This window comes from Orycteropus afer, unplaced genomic scaffold (genome assembly GCF_000298275.1).
Source record: "Orycteropus afer afer isolate SDZICR_OR568_19922 unplaced genomic scaffold, OryAfe1.0 scaffold00094, whole genome shotgun sequence".
Taxonomy (NCBI): Eukaryota; Metazoa; Chordata; class Mammalia; order Tubulidentata; family Orycteropodidae; genus Orycteropus; species Orycteropus afer.
Window position 1 is genome coordinate 6,930,225 of NW_006921681.1, and position 18,518 is coordinate 6,948,742.

The following is an 18,518-nucleotide window of genomic DNA, read 5'->3' on the forward strand; positions in this document are numbered from 1 at the left end:
AACTTTCTCACTCTTTGGTCCAAGAAGCCCATTGCTCTGTCTCATGCTGGTCTCTTGTTTCTACTGCCTCTACTCCTTCTCACTATCTCTCTGTCTTCTCAGAGCAGGGATCTCAGGTCCAAGGACTCACCCTACTCCCAGCTCCTCTCTCTTGATGGCAGTGAGATCCCCCTTTCTGCCTCTGGGATACTCCTTTTAAGCCTACCAAGATGTCAGAACTGACCAATCTCCATGTTGTTGTTGTTATGTGCCGTGGAGTCGGACCTGACTCATAGTGACCCCTCCTTGGGTTTCCGAGGTATTATCCCTATGGAAGTAGATTGCCCAACCTTCCTTCTGAGGAGTGGCTGGTGGATTTGAACCACCAGCCTTCTGGTTAGCAGTCAAGTGCCTTAGGCACTGTGCTACCAGAGCTCCTAATCTCCATGTTAGGGTACCGTATACCTTATTTCCTTGGTCCCACACCCAAAAGAGGAGCTCTGGTGGCATAGTGCCTAAGGCATTTGACTGCTAACCAGGAGGCTGGTGGTTGAAACCCAAGAGCCACTCCTCGGAAGGAAGGTTGAGCAGTCTACTTCCGTAGTGATATTGCCTAGGAAACCCAAGGAGGGGTCGCTATGAGTTGAATTCAACTCGATGTCAGCAAGTTGGTTTGGTTTGGTACCCCCACAAGGGTCCCATGTACCTTATTTACATTGCTAACAAGCTGTCAAATCCTGTTGGTGAGCCACAAAGGACCTCACATTTATATAGTTCCACGCAGTCATCTGGTGGGAGTCACAAAGACCATAGCTAAAAAGTAATTCACTGCACCACAGTAAGAGAGCTCTGTGTGCTGTGAGATTTGATATTTTTGCAAAACACAGACTACTCAGGGAGATTCATTCCAATTCACTAATAAGGATTGCTTGCTTCTGTAGTCAGCACTGTGGGTGATAGAGAGAAGAGGAATCATGATTAGTAACCTCAAAAATGACAGTCTGGGAGGAAAGCTAAGATAAATATAGTCATTTATTCAGATATTTATTGAGTATCCCTTATGTGCCCAGGGGGTACAGCAGTGAATGAGACAGAAGTTACTGGTCTCATGGAGCCTGCCTTCTGAGACACATAGGATTAATCAGTTAGTGAAGAATATAGTGAAGAAAAATAAATCAGGGTAAGGGGATGAAGAATGAGGGACAGTGGGTGTTGGTTTTAAATAGGATGGTCAGGAAAGGGCCTTTTGATAAGGTGATGCTTGAACAGAATATGACGTTAGAGAGGGCTGTTCAGTTTTCTGGGAGAAGAGCATTCCTAGTAGAGTAGCAACTTGAAGTCTCTGAGATGAGAGTGTGTAATTATGAAGAACCACATCTTTCTCTTGTGTAGTGGCTGGTGGGTTCAAACTGCTAGTCTTTTGGTTAGCAGCCAAGTGCTTAATCACTGTACTACCAGGGCTCCAGAGAGGTCACAAAAGCTCAGTGATACCCAACATCAAACACAAAGTCTACACATAGTATTTCATAACTGTTCTTTGTTTTGAATGTTAAAAGATAACCAGTGTGTAGGTATTGCTGTGGGTCCTTTGGTTCTAAATCATATACCCTTTCTTTCACATGTTATAGGCCCCCCCCCACACACACACTTTTTTTTTTTAAAGTCCCAACACAAATTTCTTCTTCTTCTTCTTTTTTTTTTTAAATCTATGACAGTGAAATAACGCAAGTTAAAAGTGAAATGGGTCAGTGCTTTTTTTTTTCTTTCTTTTCAGTGTTCCCTGACCTCTCTTCCCACCCCTGCTAACAAACAAAGTTTCATTCCATACATAAACCCTTCTTTGACTTTTTACAATAATGAACTAATACTATATTTGTCCTTCTATGATTGACTTATTTCACTCAGTATAATGTCCTCCAAGTTCATCCATGTTATGTGGTGTTTTGCAGATTCTACATTATTCTTTAGTGTTGGATAGTATTCCATTGTGTGTATATACCATAGTTTAGTTATCCATTCTTCTGTTGAGGGGCACTTAGGTTATTTCCATCTTTTGGCTATCGTAAATAGTGCTACAGTAAATGTGGGTGTGCATGTATCTGTTCTTGTCCTGGCTCTCACTTCTTTAGGATATATACCTAGTAATGGGATTGCTGGGTCAAATGGTACTTCTAATTCTAGCTTTTTAAGGAATCACCATACTGCTTTCCACAGTTGTTGTGCCATTTTACAGTCCCGCCAGCAGTGTATGAGAGTCCCAGTGTCTTCACATCCTCGCCAGCATTTGTTATTTTCTGTCTTGTTGAACTTTGCCATTAGTGCTGGGCGAGGTGGTATCTCATTGTTATTTTGATTTGCATCTCTCTGAGGAGCTCTGGTGGCATAGTGCCTAAGGCATTTGACTGCTAACCAGAAAGCTGGTGGTTCAAACACACCAGCCACTCCTCAGAAGGACGACTGGGCCATCTACTTCCTAGAGATACCGCCTTGGAAACCCAAGGAGGGGTCACTATGAGTCGGAATCGAGTCGATGGCAGTGAGTGAGTGCAGTGAATGAGTGATGGCTAATGATCATGAGCATTTCTTCATGTATGTGCTGGCTGCCTGAATATCCTCTTTGGTGAAGTGTCTATTCATGTCTTCTGCCCAATTTTTAATTGAATTGTTAATCTTTTTTTTGTTGAGGTGTTGGAGTTTTCTATAAATTTTAGAGAGAAGTCCCTTGTCAGATATGTCATTGCTGAATACTTTCTCCCAATCTGTAGATTCTCTTTTTACTCATTTGCAGAAGTCTTTGGAAGCACATAAAAATTTAACTTTTAGAAGGTCCCATTCATCTAGTTTATCTTCAGCTGTTTGTGCATTTTGGGTTATGCTTGACGGTCTATTTATGCCATAAATTAGGGCTCCTAGACTGGCCCCTATTTTCTCCTTGAGGAACTTTATAGTTTTAGGTTTCTCATTAAAGTCATTGATCCATCTGGAGTTAGTTTTTGTGTGTGGTGTGAGATACAGATCTTGTTTCAATTTTCTGCAAACGGATATCCAATTTTGCCAGCACCATTTGTTAAAGAGACCATCTCTTCCCCATTTAATGGATTTCAGCCCTTCATCAAAAATTAGCTGACCATAGGTCAATGGATCTATTTCTGGATTCTCAATTCTGCTCACTGGTCTATGTATCTGTCGTTGTACCAGTGCCAGGCTGTTTTGACTACTGTGGCTGTATAGTAGGTTTTGAGATCCTGCAGTGTGAGACCTCCTACTTTGTCATTCTTCCTCAGTAGTGCTTTATTTATCTGAGGTCTCTTTCCTTTCCATATAAAGTTAGTGATTGTTTTTTCCATATCCTTAAAGAATGATGATGGAATCTGGATTGGGATTGTATTGAATGTATAGATTGCTTTGGGTAGGACTGACATTTTCACAATGTTCAATCTTCCTATCCACGAGCATGGGATGTTCTTCCATTTATGTAGATCTCGCACGGTTTCTTGGAGTAGTGATGTGTAGTTTTCTTTGTTATAGGTTTTTTGTGCCCCTACTGAGATTTATTCTGAAGTATTCTATTTTTTTGGTAGCTGTTGTAAAAGGTATTGATTTCCTTATTTCTTTTTCAGCAATCTCTTTGCTGGTGTAGAGGAATCAAACTGATTTTTGGATGTTGATCTTGTATCCTGCCACGATGCTAAATCTCTCAATTAGTTCCAGTAGTTTTTTTTGTTGAATCTCTTAGTTGTATTTTTAAATGATTTGAGTTATCCTGTTGCCTAGTTGGGTAGAAAGATGTGAGTTTTAGATATCAACCATTAATTCAGAAAGAAAAATCTTTTGGCACATTTGGAAACACTAGTTCATTTTCTACAAAAGTAATAGAGTTCATGGGCTTTAGCGGGTTCGGATGAGCTTAAAGGCTGTTAACATTTTATCTTTAAAATAATCTTTTTTTCATTTGCAGAGTTGAAGGGTTTAAAACTTTTTATTATGAAATTCTTCATATTTACTAGATAATGCGTGTATAAACCCCCCTGCCCCCCCAAAAAAAGAAACCTCACTGCCTTCGAGTAGGTCCTGACTCATAGCAACCTCTCCTTGGTTTTCTGAGATCGTATCTCTACAGAAGTAGATTGCCCAGTCTTCCTTCTGAGGAGTGGCTGAGGGGTTTGAACTGCCAGCCTTCTGGTTAGCAATCAAATGCCTTAGACACTATGCCACCAGAGCTCTAAATACATGTATATATAAAAATATATATGTAAATATAAAGTTAAGCAACCCTGTAAACTACTACCTAACAATAATATTGAATTATGCATTTTCTAAGTTGTTTTTTATACACACACACACACACACACACACCTACCTTTCATTTAGAAATTGAAGTCTTCTAGATATTGTGGATAGGAGCTCTGGTAGTATAGTGCCTAAGGCACTTGACTGCTAACCAGAAGGCTGGCGGTTCAAACCCACCAGCCACTCCTCAGAAATAAGGTTGGGCAATCCTACTTCCGTAGTGGTACTGCCTCGGAAACCCAAGGAGGGGTCGCTATGAGTCAAGGCTGACTCGATGGCACATAACAACAACAACAACAAGATATTGTGGATAAATTTAATCTTGTTTGGCCAAAGTAATATATGAATAACTTTCTTTAATTATGTAATTTCGTTTATTTATTTAGGTTAAAATGAGTTTGTTGACTAGAGGCAGTTATTTTAAAAGCAACTTGGTTTCTAAGCTAGAAGTTAGGAAAATTTATAGTTAAAGAAGCTTCAGAAATCTGAGAGAAGGTAGTATTGAGGAAGAGGAAGAAGATTTCACGTGAATTGAGAAAGTTACTCACTGGTGTAGATTTTATTTATGTTTGCTAGAAAAAAACAACCAAACTCACTGCCATTGAGTCAATTCCAACTCCTGGAGATTCCTATTGGATTTCCAAGGCTGTAAATCTTTATGGAAAGAACTCTGGTAGCATAGCACCTAAGACACTTAACTGCTAGCCAGAAGGCTGGGGGTTCAAACCACCAGCCACTCCTCGGAAGGAAGGTTGGGCAACCTACTTCTGTAGTGATAACTGCCTTGGGAATCCAACGAGTGGTTGCTATGAGTCGGGTCCGACTCGACGGCACATAACAACAACAACAACAAATCTTTATGGAAGCAGACTGCCTCATCTTTATTTTGCATAGGAGCTGGTGGCTTCAAACCACTAATTTTCTGGTTAGCAGCAAATGCCTTAACCACTACACTGCCAGAGATCCTTATCTTTACTAAAGAAGAGAGAAAAGTGGGATAGGATCTGAGGACTGGCTCTTTCTTCAGTAGTTCTTGGTAGAATTGGTACCACCAGTGAGTATTTAAAAGGGTGAATGAAATGGTTTAAAGGATTTATGACAGCACATTTTCTTGCACTTAGAAGTATTTATTTTAACCATGCTTTTCAGTGATAAAGACTGCTTCAGAGGTCACACACTACATCTTATCATTGTCTTTACTACTGATCACTAAAACTTGGAACCTGGCTCTCTCTCTCTCTCTCTCTCACACACACACACACACACACAGACACACACAAAACCAAACTCACTGCCATTAAGTCAGATCTGACTCATAGTGATCTCTCTCGGGGTTTTCAAGGAGGTAGCACTACGAAAGTAGATTGCCCAACCTTCCTTCTGAAGAGTGGCTGGTGGGTGTGAACCACCAGCCTTCTGGTTAGCACTCAGATGTGTTAGGCACTATGCCACCAGAGCTTCCACAGTATGATGCAAATTTCCATTTTCTTAGTAGAGTTGTGTGTGTGTGTTTTGTGTGGCCTTTCCATCTTTTAGTAACAGTAATCTTCCTACTTCACAGTTTTAACTGGTAAAGGAAAAAAGCTGTATTTTTCTTTGGGAATCATTGCATGTTGGGAATAAACATTTAAATGATAGGTGCCTTGGCTAAGAGTCGGGGCTCTGGAGCTAAAGTCTCCAAATTTATATCCTGGTTCTGCCACTAGCTCTGAAGCCTTGAGAAAGTTATTTAATGTCTCTGTGATGGTGGCTTTATCTGGAAAATGAGGATAATAAAACCTCTGGCTCATTGCATGATTGGAAGTATTAAGTAAGGTCCTTATTAAGTATGGCAGTACACAGAAAGTACTTATAGCTCAGAGTTAGTACTCCTTGCATGTTGGCTATTATTTAAATCTTGCATGTAGTCCCTTTGGTTAGAAGTATATTTTGTTGCTTAGATTACCATATGTGTGCAGAAAGATGTTCTTTCTAGAACCACGTCTCTTTGTCACATGATTATGTGCAATATGAGACTTATTAATACTCTGTCAGCGTTTGAGGTTGGAACATAAGTGTGTGGCCATACCCAGCAATCCAGCAAGAGAACTAAGCACAGTAGCAACTGTTGCTATTTGTGTCCTGAGCAGCAGCTGTTCCAGACAGATTTATTTTTTAATCTGATCTCACTGTTAGACTGGGATGTAGCCCTGCCTTAGAGAAGTGGATTACTTGAGATGTCTAGTCTTTGAGGAGATTTCAAGACCAGATGTTATAAAGGATGCTGTTCCATATGAAATTTGAAGACCTGGAGCTTTTCGTGTATAAGAAAGGAAGACAGGTTAAGCTTCAGGATTCTGTGTCAGTCCCTGAAGTACAGTGGGTTACTTATTTGAGAAATCTCTTTTAACAAGGGCAGTGAGACTTCATGCTTTTCAGCAAAACTTAATTTTTCTGTTGATAAAATTCCACAGATGAATTAGTACTCTGTGATTCCATTAATAATATATTAGCTGTTGTTTCTGTGGATTTCAGAAATAAGACTGTCTTTCCAATGGATGCTTCATTATCAAATGCTTTTCTGACGTAGAAAATAAGGTGTTTGAAAAGAGTTTGTTTCACACCTTTTAAGCCTTGAACTGAAACTATCCCATGAATGCATCTTTACCCTAAACAACAGTAGTTTAGCTCCTTCAATAAAAAATGTTTGCCTTGAGCATTGTACTATTTTAAAGAATGATCTATATGAGATTAAATGGACAATAATTAACTTTAAAACACAGATGAGAACTTCTTAGGGGCAGAGAGTCTGAAGTTAACTGAATCAGTATGGACAGAGTTAGGGAGAATGGTGACACAATGTTGTGGTTGTTATGTTTGTGTGTCAACTTGGCTGGGCCTGGTTGAGTGGCTGGGCAGCTGGTGGTAGTTATTTCCCATGATGAGACTGGCAATCAACTCCTTGGGATCTACCACAAGCAGCTCAGTAGCTGCTTTGGGTATGTGGTCTGCTTCCTGTATATAAGGAGAAGCCTTGGGAATGGTCTCTAGCCTACTGCATGCTTGGACCCTGCATGTAGCCGTATCATTGCTCAGCAGCCTGCTATGTATGCTCTGCCAACCTTGGGACTTACAATGAACTTAAGTTAATGGCCTGCCGTGTGGTTTGGTAACATCAGGACTGTGCCTTTTCACTTGTCAACCTTGGGGCTTCTCAGCCTCAGCAGCCAGCAGCTGTCTGAGTGAAGAAATGCCTCTAGCTCCAGTGGGCCGGGAGCAGGAGGCAGAGCTGGACCCCAAGGTTGAGGGGCTTTCACCCAGCCCCTAGAGCCTGGCACTTTGAACTTGGACTTAAACCCTCCAAACTGTAAGAGAATAAGCTCCTCTTGTCAAGGCCATCCCTTTTGTGGTATATTTCCTGTCAGATTGGCACTAGGTAACCAGAACAAATGTGAATTTTGTGACCATTGTCAGTGAACTGTACATGTAAAAATGGTTGAGTGGATGTATGTTTTGTTGTGTACATTTTCACAGAAGTTTGTTTCAAAGAGTGGCTGGAATAATTTAGTAATTTTCTAGTTTTTATTTCTGATGTGCTAAAATATTTCAAAGCTTTATATGAGGTACCTCAAAATAGTAACCTTCCCCATTTCCTAATTTTGACTGCTTAGTTACTTAGGGAGGATAAACATTCAGTCACAAAATATTTATGGAGCTCCCTACAATGTACCAGGCTCTGTTCTGAATCCTGATGATACCCAGTAAATGTTGTTGGTCTGATTTTTTCAAGTTCCAAATAAAGATCACCTTTTAAGAATATGATTACCTTTGTTTTTCAGTTGCCCTTTATCAGATTGAACAGTATGAATTTACTGATTGGGATATTTTAAATGTATAACATCCATGTGAACTAAAGAACATACACGTATTTTTTAAAAAATTAAATGTTTTCATCCTCTAGGTATTATTAACCCAAAGAATCCAAAGGAAGCTCCAAAGTCCTTCAGCTTTGACTACTCCTACTGGTCTCATACCTCGGTAAGTATACTTACTGTGCAGCCTGCTGTTAGCAGTCTGTAATGTCAAACCTCCTGTCTTCTTTTTCCTTTCCTTTTTGTCTATAGAGCAGATCCAATTTTTGGTTTGTAAATGTGGTCCATTGTAACTCATTTTATAATATAGTGAATGCTTTCTGAAGTATTCTCTGTAATAAAGTATTTGGTTAATGGAAATTTATATATATGTAGCTGATTTAGTACAGAATTATTGACAAATATTTTGATACATATATTTTCACTAAAATATAAAAACAAAAACTGATTTTGCTTACACTAAATTTACAGTGAACCCAATTTAGTCTGTGATTTAGATATCCCTTCAAGATTTATTCATCAATATTGCAGGATTCTCATTAAGAGTATCACTATACTTACAGATCTTAGGAATTACCAAATTGAAGATTGTTTAATATATTGTTAATTGTAAATTAAATTTTGAGGGATTAGGGAGCACAGGTAAAGAGAATATAGCTGGCAAGATTGGGGTGACCACAGCAAAAGGGTTTGTTCTTTCAAATCGTAGTAGAATGATACGGATTTTCGAACACACCTGCAGGTCCACAGGGAAAACACAGGTTAACAGAATCTGGGAAAATGAAGAGTAAGGCCCTTTATGATACCTTTACTCAATATAGGACCCAAATCTTACTGACTTCCAGAGATTATTCCTAAACTAGAGTTTGCTTCTGTATCATCCATCCAGAAATATTAAGCATTTTTTGGTTGTTGTTTTAAAACTTTTCTGCATTTTGGGGAGTAGATATTTTAAACTAGAAACAAAATCTAATTACCAAGGACAGGGCACAGTTAATGAGTGCTGTGTTTACTGAGAAATAGCCACACTACCTGGAGCAAGTTCAGAGGGGTATTTTTACGTGTGAACTTGACTTTTGCTCTTTTTTAAGGGGAAAGACTGGACTTTTCACTTAGGAAAATCTTCTTGGAGCTTCAAGGTTGGAGCTTGAATGGAAGTGTGATACTTTGAAAATTATAGAAAATTAAGTATAATCTTGCCAGATAATTTCATGTGGATATTTTTAAGTGTGTATGGCTGACCTGGATGACTCTAATAGTGCCTGTGTGCATGTGTGTGAGAATTTGCGTTTAATGAGAAAAATAAACTGTGTAAACCAAAACCAAAAATCAAACCCACTGCCATAGAGTTTATTCCAACTTATAGCGACCCTCATTGGGTTTCCGAGGCAGTAAATCTTTACAGAGTAGATTGCCCAGTCTTCTTCCCACAGAGTGGCTGGTGGGTTTGAACCACCAACCTTCTGGTTAGCAGTCATGTCTTAGACACTGTGCAACCAGAGCTCCTTAAACTGTGTAGTGGGGATTTTATAAATTTATAGCATATTTGAGGTGATTATTCTGGTTCCAAACACTGTTGGTTTATTATATAGAAGCTACAAATAAATATAGGAAAGGATTTGAATAAAATGTGATTTATTTGTCCTTTTAACCCTTATAGCCTGAAGATCCCTGTTTTGCATCTCAAAATCGTGTGTACAATGACATTGGAAAGGAAATGCTCTTACATGCCTTTGAGGGATACAATGTCTGTATTTTTGCTTATGGACAGACTGGTGCTGGAAAATCTTATACAATGATGGGTAAACAAGAAGAAAGCCAAGCTGGCATCATTCCACAGGTTAAAAAACAAAACTCTGTTCATCATTATTCTTAGTGTTAAATTACTTTAACGGTTATTTTTATATAGGAGATATTTATTGAGGGACTATTGTGTGCAAGGCACAAAGGTGAATAATCTGTTCCTTTCCATCAGAAGAGTTTATAGTCTAGTGGCAGATACAGACATGTGTATAGCTGTCTGTAAAGGCAGGAAAATTAATGCTTTGTAAACATTGTGCCGCACACCAGTGTAACAGTATTTTGTTTTTTGAAAAGTATTACCAACTTCTCAACCTATGAAACATGTCTGTAATACTCACTAAATATTAAAGGCTTAATCTCATGAAACATTTATTTAAAAAGTTAACTTTTCTTACTAAAGAGAGTAGAACATTTGAGATATGTGATGTACATAAGATATGTCTTTCAGAGATACTTCACTGTTAACTTTATTGAGCTAATACTAACTTTGCTTTTATCTTAATTAACTGAATAATATCAATTTGAGTTTTATATAGTCAGATTTCCTTTTTCAAGATGAGTTATTATTACTTCTTTTGTTGCAGTTTTCGAGAATGAAGAAGAATTCTAACAATTATTTAGAAAGAACTTCCTTTTTTAAAACAGGAATGTGGCTCACATTTATTTACTATATTTGGAGTTAATTTTAAAGTGTTCTTTACCATAAGCATACTGCCACTGTCCCTGTGTTCTGAAAATAAAATACTTAAGGTAACAATAGCTGCTGCTTCTAATGGGTTGTTGTTGTTGTGTGCCGTCAAATTGGACCCAACTCATAGCAATCCCTCCTTGGGTTTCCAAGGCACTGGTCACTATGGAGTAGATTGCCCCATTTTCCTTCCAAGGAGTGACTGGTGGGTTTGAACCACTAGCCTTCTGGTAAGCAGTCAAATGCCTTAGGCACTACGCTACCACATTATTGGACTATAATTTTAAAGTCAGCTATATAATTTAAATGCTTAATTGTTAATAAATATTAGATTTTCAGAAAAGCATTGCACGTACTAGCATACGTTTTTTTCCTTTAATTAAATGTTTAGGACATTTTGGCAGTTATCCTTTGTATATATAGTAATAAGAACTTATATATAATGCTATTTCGAGAAAATATGTAGCACTCACTATGTACCAAGCATAGGTTTAAGTGCTTTACAAATATTTATCTATTCTTCAAATAACCCTGAGAGTTAGGTGCTATTGTTACCCCTGTTTTATAGCTAAGGAAACTGAGGCACAGGTCATATCACTTACCCAGGTAAGTGCAGAGCCAGGATCCAAATGCAGACAAGGTAGTTCTGGAGTGTTTGCTCTTCGCCACTATGTAATAGTTCTTCGGCAATAAAATAATAGTTGGTAGATTATAGCACATTATGCTAAATAACTGTATTTGTTTTATCTTGTTACCACACTTAATTTCTCTTTCCTGAAAACCTAATATTTATTAACAATTAAGCATTTAAATTATATAGCTGACTTTAATTTTAATTTATTATTGGAATTCTTGAAAATTACATATATATCTCTTTTCTGTTAGAATTTTAGAGCACTTTATTTTAATGCAAAAGCATCTCACAAATGATTATTCTTTAGGAAATTTACTTGTAATAAATTTTATGTTCTATTTAGACTTATGGAGAATTTTAAACATAAGTTCATTTTCAAAATGTATATTGATTGCCTTAATTCTAAAGATATAGCCAATGAAATCTCAGTAGATTTTTATTAATTATTTTAATTTAAATAGCACATATTTTTAAATATTCAGGGGATAAGGAGCATGAAATTTTGTAATTGTCCTGATCTAGAACAATTAATATTTTAGAAAGTCACTGTGTAGTGGTATAGCATCTCATACAGAGACTGGAGTCTAAAGAAAATATAAAGACAATAGTAAATAGCATCTACCTCTTTGAGGTAAAAGTAGAATTTTATAGTCAATATTACTGTTGAAAATCCCTTCAGTTCCCCGCCCCCCAATTTATAACATATATAGTAGCTGGCAATATATAACAATAAATCTTATATAACATGATAAATAAGTGTGCAAAATATAATTTAATAGTTTTAGTGCTGCAATAATACAGATACTACAGTCAAAATTATCCTAGTATGAAAGATAAAATCCACATATATTTAAATGTGCCAATGACATAACCCCCCTATAAGACACATAATTCCCTCTCTTTCCTCAAATGTGGCTTCCCTACCTGAGGAAACAATATTGAGAGGCACTAATGCAGAGGGAGAATAAAGATTAGATGAGAGGAATGTATTCATAGTTTCCTTTTATTTTTTTGAATCATTAATTGTACCTTAGTATTGACGCTATTAATATTTTGAGAGAGGGGGTCTTGCTGAGTCACTTAGAACTCATGGGTAAGTTAGTACTTCTCTGATTTGTCATACTTACACCTCTCTCATTCTGCTTCTGTAGTTATGTGAAGAACTATTTGAGAAAATCAATGACAACTGTAATGAAGAAATGTCGTACTCTGTTGAGGTGAGTATAGTCCACAGTTAAAACCAGAGGCCTTTGCACTGCATTCCATCAAACATTACTTGTAAATGGTGCCAAATTATGACTTTTATAGATCACTTAATCATTCATACAATTTTTTACAATTAAGCTATTTCTAAGTTTTGGTTTTAATGAATTAAGTTGCAGTTAAATCTGTGTTCATAAGTGTATGCTTGTATTTTTGGTTATTTGTGTGTATCCTAGTTGTCAAATAATACATTTGGATTGCCACATGGCCTTTTAGAAAGAATAGTTACACTGATTTTCAATCCAGCCAGGAGATGTAAACATCCATTGTACTCTTCCCAGTATTTGTTGTTGTTGTTAGGTGCTGTTGAGTCAGTTCTGACTCATAGTGACCCTGTGCACGACAGAATGAAACACTGCCTGATCCTACGCCATCCTCAACAATCGTTGTTATGCTTGAACCCATCCTTGCAGCTACTGTGTCAATCCATATGGTTGATGACCCATTTTACCAAGCATGATATCTTTCTGCAGTGGTCCCTTCTGACCAGCATGACCAAAGTACGCGAGATGAAGTCTGGCCATTCTTGCTTCTAAGGAGCATTATGATTGTGTATCTTCCAAGACAGATTTGTTCGTTTTTCTAGCAGTCTTTGTAGTTCTAGTAGTCCTAGTAGTTCTAGTATTCTTTGCCAACACCACAATTCAAATGCATTGATTCTTCTGCAGGCTTCCTTATTCACTGTCCAGCTCTCACATTCATTATGAGACTATTGGAAATACCATGGCTTGGTTCAGGCACACATTAGTCCTTAAAGTGACATCTTTACTCTTTAAACACTTCAAAGAGGTCTTATGCAGTAGATTTGCCCAGTGCAATACATTGTCTGATTTCTTGACTGCTGTTTTCACGGACATTGATTGTGGATCCAGGTAAAGTGAAATCCATAGTACATAGGGTCAGTGAGTCAGAACTGACTCAACAGCACCTAACAACAGCAATACTGGCAAGAATACAATAGGTGCTTACATCTCCTAGTGGGATTGAAAATCAGTACAACTTTTCCTTCTGACAACATAGTCTTTCTCCATTTATCATGATGCTACTTGTTGGTAGAGTTGTGAAGATTTTTGTTTTCTTTATGTTGAGGTGTAATCCATACTGAAGGCTGTAGTCTTTGTCTTCATCAGTAAGTGCTTCAAGTCCTCTTCACATTCAGTAAGCAAGGTTATGTCATCTGTATATAACAGATGGTTAATGACTCTTCCTCTGATCCTGATGCCACATTCATCTTCGTATAATCCACCTTCTTGGATTATTTGCTCAGCATTCAGATAGAATAAGTATAATACAAGTGTACAACCCTGATACAAACCTTTCGTGATTTTAAACCATGTAGTGTCCCCTTGTTCTGCTTGAACAGTTGCCTCTTGGCCTATGTACAGGTTCCTCGTGAGCACAAGTAAGTATTCTGGAAATTCAGCTCTTCACATTGTTACCCATAATTTGTTATGATCTACACAGTCAAATGTTGTTGCATAATCAGTAAAACACAGGTAAACCTCCTTCTGGTATTGTTTGCTTTCAACCAAGATCCATATGACATCAGCAGTGATATCTCTTATTCTATGTCCTTTTCTGAAACCAGCTTAAATTTGAAAATTTCTCAAAACCAAAAAAAAAACCAAACTAACTGCCGTCGACTCAGATCTGACTCATAGCGACCCCTCCTTGGGTTTCTGAGGTGGTATCACTACAGGAGAGGATTGCCCAGTCTTCCTTCCAAGGAGTGGCTGGTGGGTTTAAACTATCAGCCTTTCTAGTTAGCAGTCAGATGCCTTAGGCACTGTGCCACCAGAACTACTGAAAATTGCTCACTCTTGCTTAAATTTGAATTTGTTGGATTATTAGTGTGGTTGAACATCTTTTAAATTATTCATATGCCCCTTTGAGTTTAGGGTGCTAAATATTTCTATTCATTTGTGTGACCTCTTCCCCTTTAATATTGTTTATTTTTTTTTTTTTGACTGACATAGGTTTTTAAAAAATTATGTGCTCACCCCACCCCCATAATTGCTTATAAATTTGGAAGGTTATTTTCCATTCAGTGTTTACCTTAGCTTTTGCTATAAGATGTCTAAAGGATTATTTATATATTATATATATATATATATATAAAAATATATATATATATATATATATATATACACACACACATACATATACATACAAATAATTTTAGTTCATTAACATTTTCTCTTTTATGTGAACCTTTTGAAACTGTTTTAGCTCCTTCCTTTTGAAATTTACTTCATAGTAACTGAAAAGTCCTAGTAACTGAAATTCTTTAACATGAACCTGTTCAGAGAATTTAGCTTTTTTAAGTAAGCTCTAGATTTCCTTTTTTTAAAATTACTATTTATTATTATTAATTCCTTAGATGCTTTCAGTCTTTTCCTTTACTTTAAAAATGGTTGTATAAATTTGTAAGTTGAAAAGAATTGTGCTTTGCAGCTATCATACGCTTAAGAGAGTAACGTGCTGCTCTGAAGGTATTTGTGTTAAAATTAACTCTCTAAATAGCTTGTCTTATTCTGCAACCATTGTTTTTAAAAAATAATGATGACTTTGGATAGACCAAGATAGTAGGGAATAAATAATGGAGCACGTCAGCCTTTAACCTCTTTAGTTGTACATCTTATGTGAAAAGGGTCAAGTTTTCCAAAAAGAGGTAACACCTTCCTGAGGTTTAGGATTGTAAGTACAAGTTTAAATGTACAACAATGGTTAAATAAAACCTCACCTTCTAGAATGACCTGCTACTGGAAAGAATATTTAAGAATATTTGTTGTCCTGTTGTTTTCACTCTTGCAGTGAGTTAGGGTTCTCATATATATTTTTTTTCTCAACTGTTTTTAAAATACAGCATAAAAACAGTTCATCAGTCAGATCAGAGACTGAGTGAAAAGGAAAAAAAAATGGAGATAGGATTCAATATCAGATCCTCTGAAAATGTGTTTATAGAAATTTAAAGTTGAAAAATGTAGAAATTAAACGGTATCCTTGAATAGCTCAGTGATACAGAGTAGTGTGATTCCTATGAAGTAAGTATACCTCACTTCACAGCCTTGCTTTAGGTCTGATTTTACAGCTATATTGGGAATAGAACCATTCTTCAAAGTCAGCCTCTTGAGAGAAGATCATTCAATAGATGGGATAAAACTAGAATGTTGGTTTGTTAATTTTTCGTGAAGAATATTTATTACCCAGACCAGAACACACACATTAGCAAATTGGTATAGTCTCTTCCTATGGACAGACCTTTATTGGAATCCTGTTCATTGTTTGGTGAGTATGGAATTGTAGGGACTTGATTAGATTAATTAAATGTTTATTTGCCTCAGGATAGAAATGATACCCTACTGTGTTCATCTCCATAATAGGAAAGGTCCTGCTGAAAGGACAAGAATTCCTGCAGTATTATTGTCTGAGGGTTCCTCTCCTCCTTTAGGCTTGGACATGACTTGCCAAAATCAGCTTCTGTGCTGATCAGCCCTCATCCCTCTAGTTGAGACAGTGTCCACATTTAGTCACATTGTGATCATTATCAGAGTCACTGGTTTCTTTTGTCTCGCCTGGTCTGGAATATTGATGATGATCTTTTTTTTTTTTTCCTTTTTATATCAATGTGGTCATACAATATTTGTCCTTTTATGTTATCTTTTTTTTTTCAAACTTTTTATTGTGATTTGGATGAAAATTCACAGAGTAAGTTGTTTTTCCATTCAATAGTTCATACACATTTTGTTTCATGACATTGATTGCAATCTCCACAATGTAACAGCATTCTTCCCACTTCCTCCCTGTGATTACCTTTTCCCTGTGTCTTTCTTTCCTATACGTGGAATATTGATGATGTTCTGTGGTTTTAACTCAGATAGATGTCTTATTTCCCGGCTTCTGGAGAACCACACTGTAATCCCCAATTACTAACTGACTCACCCATCCCTCCCTCTCTCTGTCTCTCTGTCTCTCTGTCTCTCTCTCTCTCTCTCTCTATATATATATATATAATCACTGACTGCAGTTGAGTCATTTCTGACTAATGACAACCACTGTTGATTTCTGAGGCTTTAAATCTTTACAGAAGTAGGTTGTCCCATCTTCCTTCCATGGAGCAGCTGGTGTGTTGGAACCACTGACCTTCTGGTTAGTAGCCAAATGCCTTATCCACTACACCACCAGATTTTTCATATATATACATATATATGTATATATGTACATATATATGTGTGTCTGTATACATATATACGTATGTATATGTATATAGTCACTGTCGTCTAGTTGATTCAACTCATAGCAACCCCTCCTTGGGTTTCCGAGGCGTTATCTCTATGGAAGTAGATTGCCCAATCTTTTGATTACCTAGTGCTGCTCTGACAAGAATACACCACAGATGGGATGGCTTTAACAAACAGGAGTTTTTCTTACAATTTGGAGGCTTTAAGTCCAAGTTCATAGTGCCAGGCTCTAGGGACTAGGTGAAAACCCCTCAACCCTGGGCTTCAGCTCTGCCTCCAGCTCCAGGCCCATTGCAGCTAGAGGCTTTTCTTCACTCAGACAGCTGCTGGCTGCTGAGACTGACAAGCCCAAGGTTTACAAATAAAAAGGCACAGTCTCGATGTTACCAAACCACACGGCAGGCCATTAACTCAAGTCCATTGAAAGTCCCAAGATCAGCAGAGCATGGCAGGCTGCTGAACAACAACATAGCTACATGCAGGGTTCAAGCATGCCATAAGCTAGAGACTATCCCCAAGGCTTTTCCTTATATATGGGAAGCAGACCACATCCCGAAGGCAGCTACTCAGTGCCTTGTGGTAGATCCCACCATGGAGTTGATTACCAGTCTCATCATGGGGAATACTATATCCGGCTGCCCAGCCACTTAGCCAGCCACTTAACCAGCCAAGGTGACACATGAACTTAACTACCACACCCAGTCTTCCTTCTGAGGAGTGTCTAGTGGGTTTGAACTGATAGCCTTCTGGTTAGCAGTCAGATGCCGTAAGCACTACAGCACCAGAGCTCTTGTGTATATATACACATATGTGTGTGTATAAGTATGTATGTATCAAAGGAAGATGGGGCAGTCGATACTGCCTCACAAATCCAACGAGGGGTTGCTTTCAGTCGACTTGAGTTGGCTATGAGTTGGTATCACTACGGAAGTAGACTGCCCCATTTTCTGCAGAAGGAAGACACACACACACACACACACACACACATCCTCATGGAATCTATTAAGTCACAGTGTGTTTTCCAATGCTTATTAATAGTTTAGGAAGAGATGGGTACTCTTGACTCAAGGACCTTGTGTGGGTAGTGGGTAATTATCAAATTCCTTTCTTGTTATTGTGTGCTGTCCAGTGGATTCTAACTCATAGCAACCCTGTAAGACAGAGTAGAACTGCCTCATAGGGTTTCCTAGGAAGTAACTGTATTGTTGTTTTAATTGTGATTTGAATGAAAGTTTGCAGAGCAAATTGGTTTTCCATTCAGCAGTTTATACACTTTCTTGTGTGTGTGACATTGCCATCCCGACAGTGTAACACTAACAACACTCTTCCCACTTCTTCCCTCTGTTTACCATTTCTTTTGTTCTTCTTTCCTATCTCTTCCTGCCTTCTGAGAGGAAGGCACTAGGTAACCAAAAGACTGGGCAATCTACTTCCATAGTTTGCTATCAGTTCAAACCTACTTGGTCCCTCTGGGTAGCTGGCTGTGAGCAAGCAGTGACCACAACCTTCCCCTTGTCAACTCTACTATACACTTGGGAATTCTGATCATTCACATAAATTTATAGGACCATTGTCTGCCAACCTTATATATGTTCTTGGATACACTCCCCATTTCATAGACATACCTATTGTTCAGCCTGTCCACCCATCTATCCATCCATATACCATGTTTGCCTTCACTGACAACACAGTACTGTATGTGCAAAAAGGTTCATATTTGTTGTCTGTACCTCCCATGTACCTCTCTCTGTCTTTCTCATCCTCAATGC

General features: G+C 37.8%; 1 protein-coding gene across 1 annotated transcript in view; it reads left to right on the forward strand.

The window, feature by feature from the left end:
* KIF1B (kinesin family member 1B) overlaps positions 1 to 18,518 on the forward strand; it is a 232,230-nt gene that overhangs the window by 53,674 nt on the left and 160,038 nt on the right. Inside the window, exons 2-4 of the mRNA XM_042781192.1 lie at positions 8,210 to 8,286; positions 9,781 to 9,960; positions 12,397 to 12,462. Coding sequence (XP_042637126.1) covers positions 8,210 to 8,286; positions 9,781 to 9,960; positions 12,397 to 12,462 — 323 coding nt within the window. The remainder of the gene's footprint in view (positions 1 to 8,209; positions 8,287 to 9,780; positions 9,961 to 12,396; positions 12,463 to 18,518) is intronic.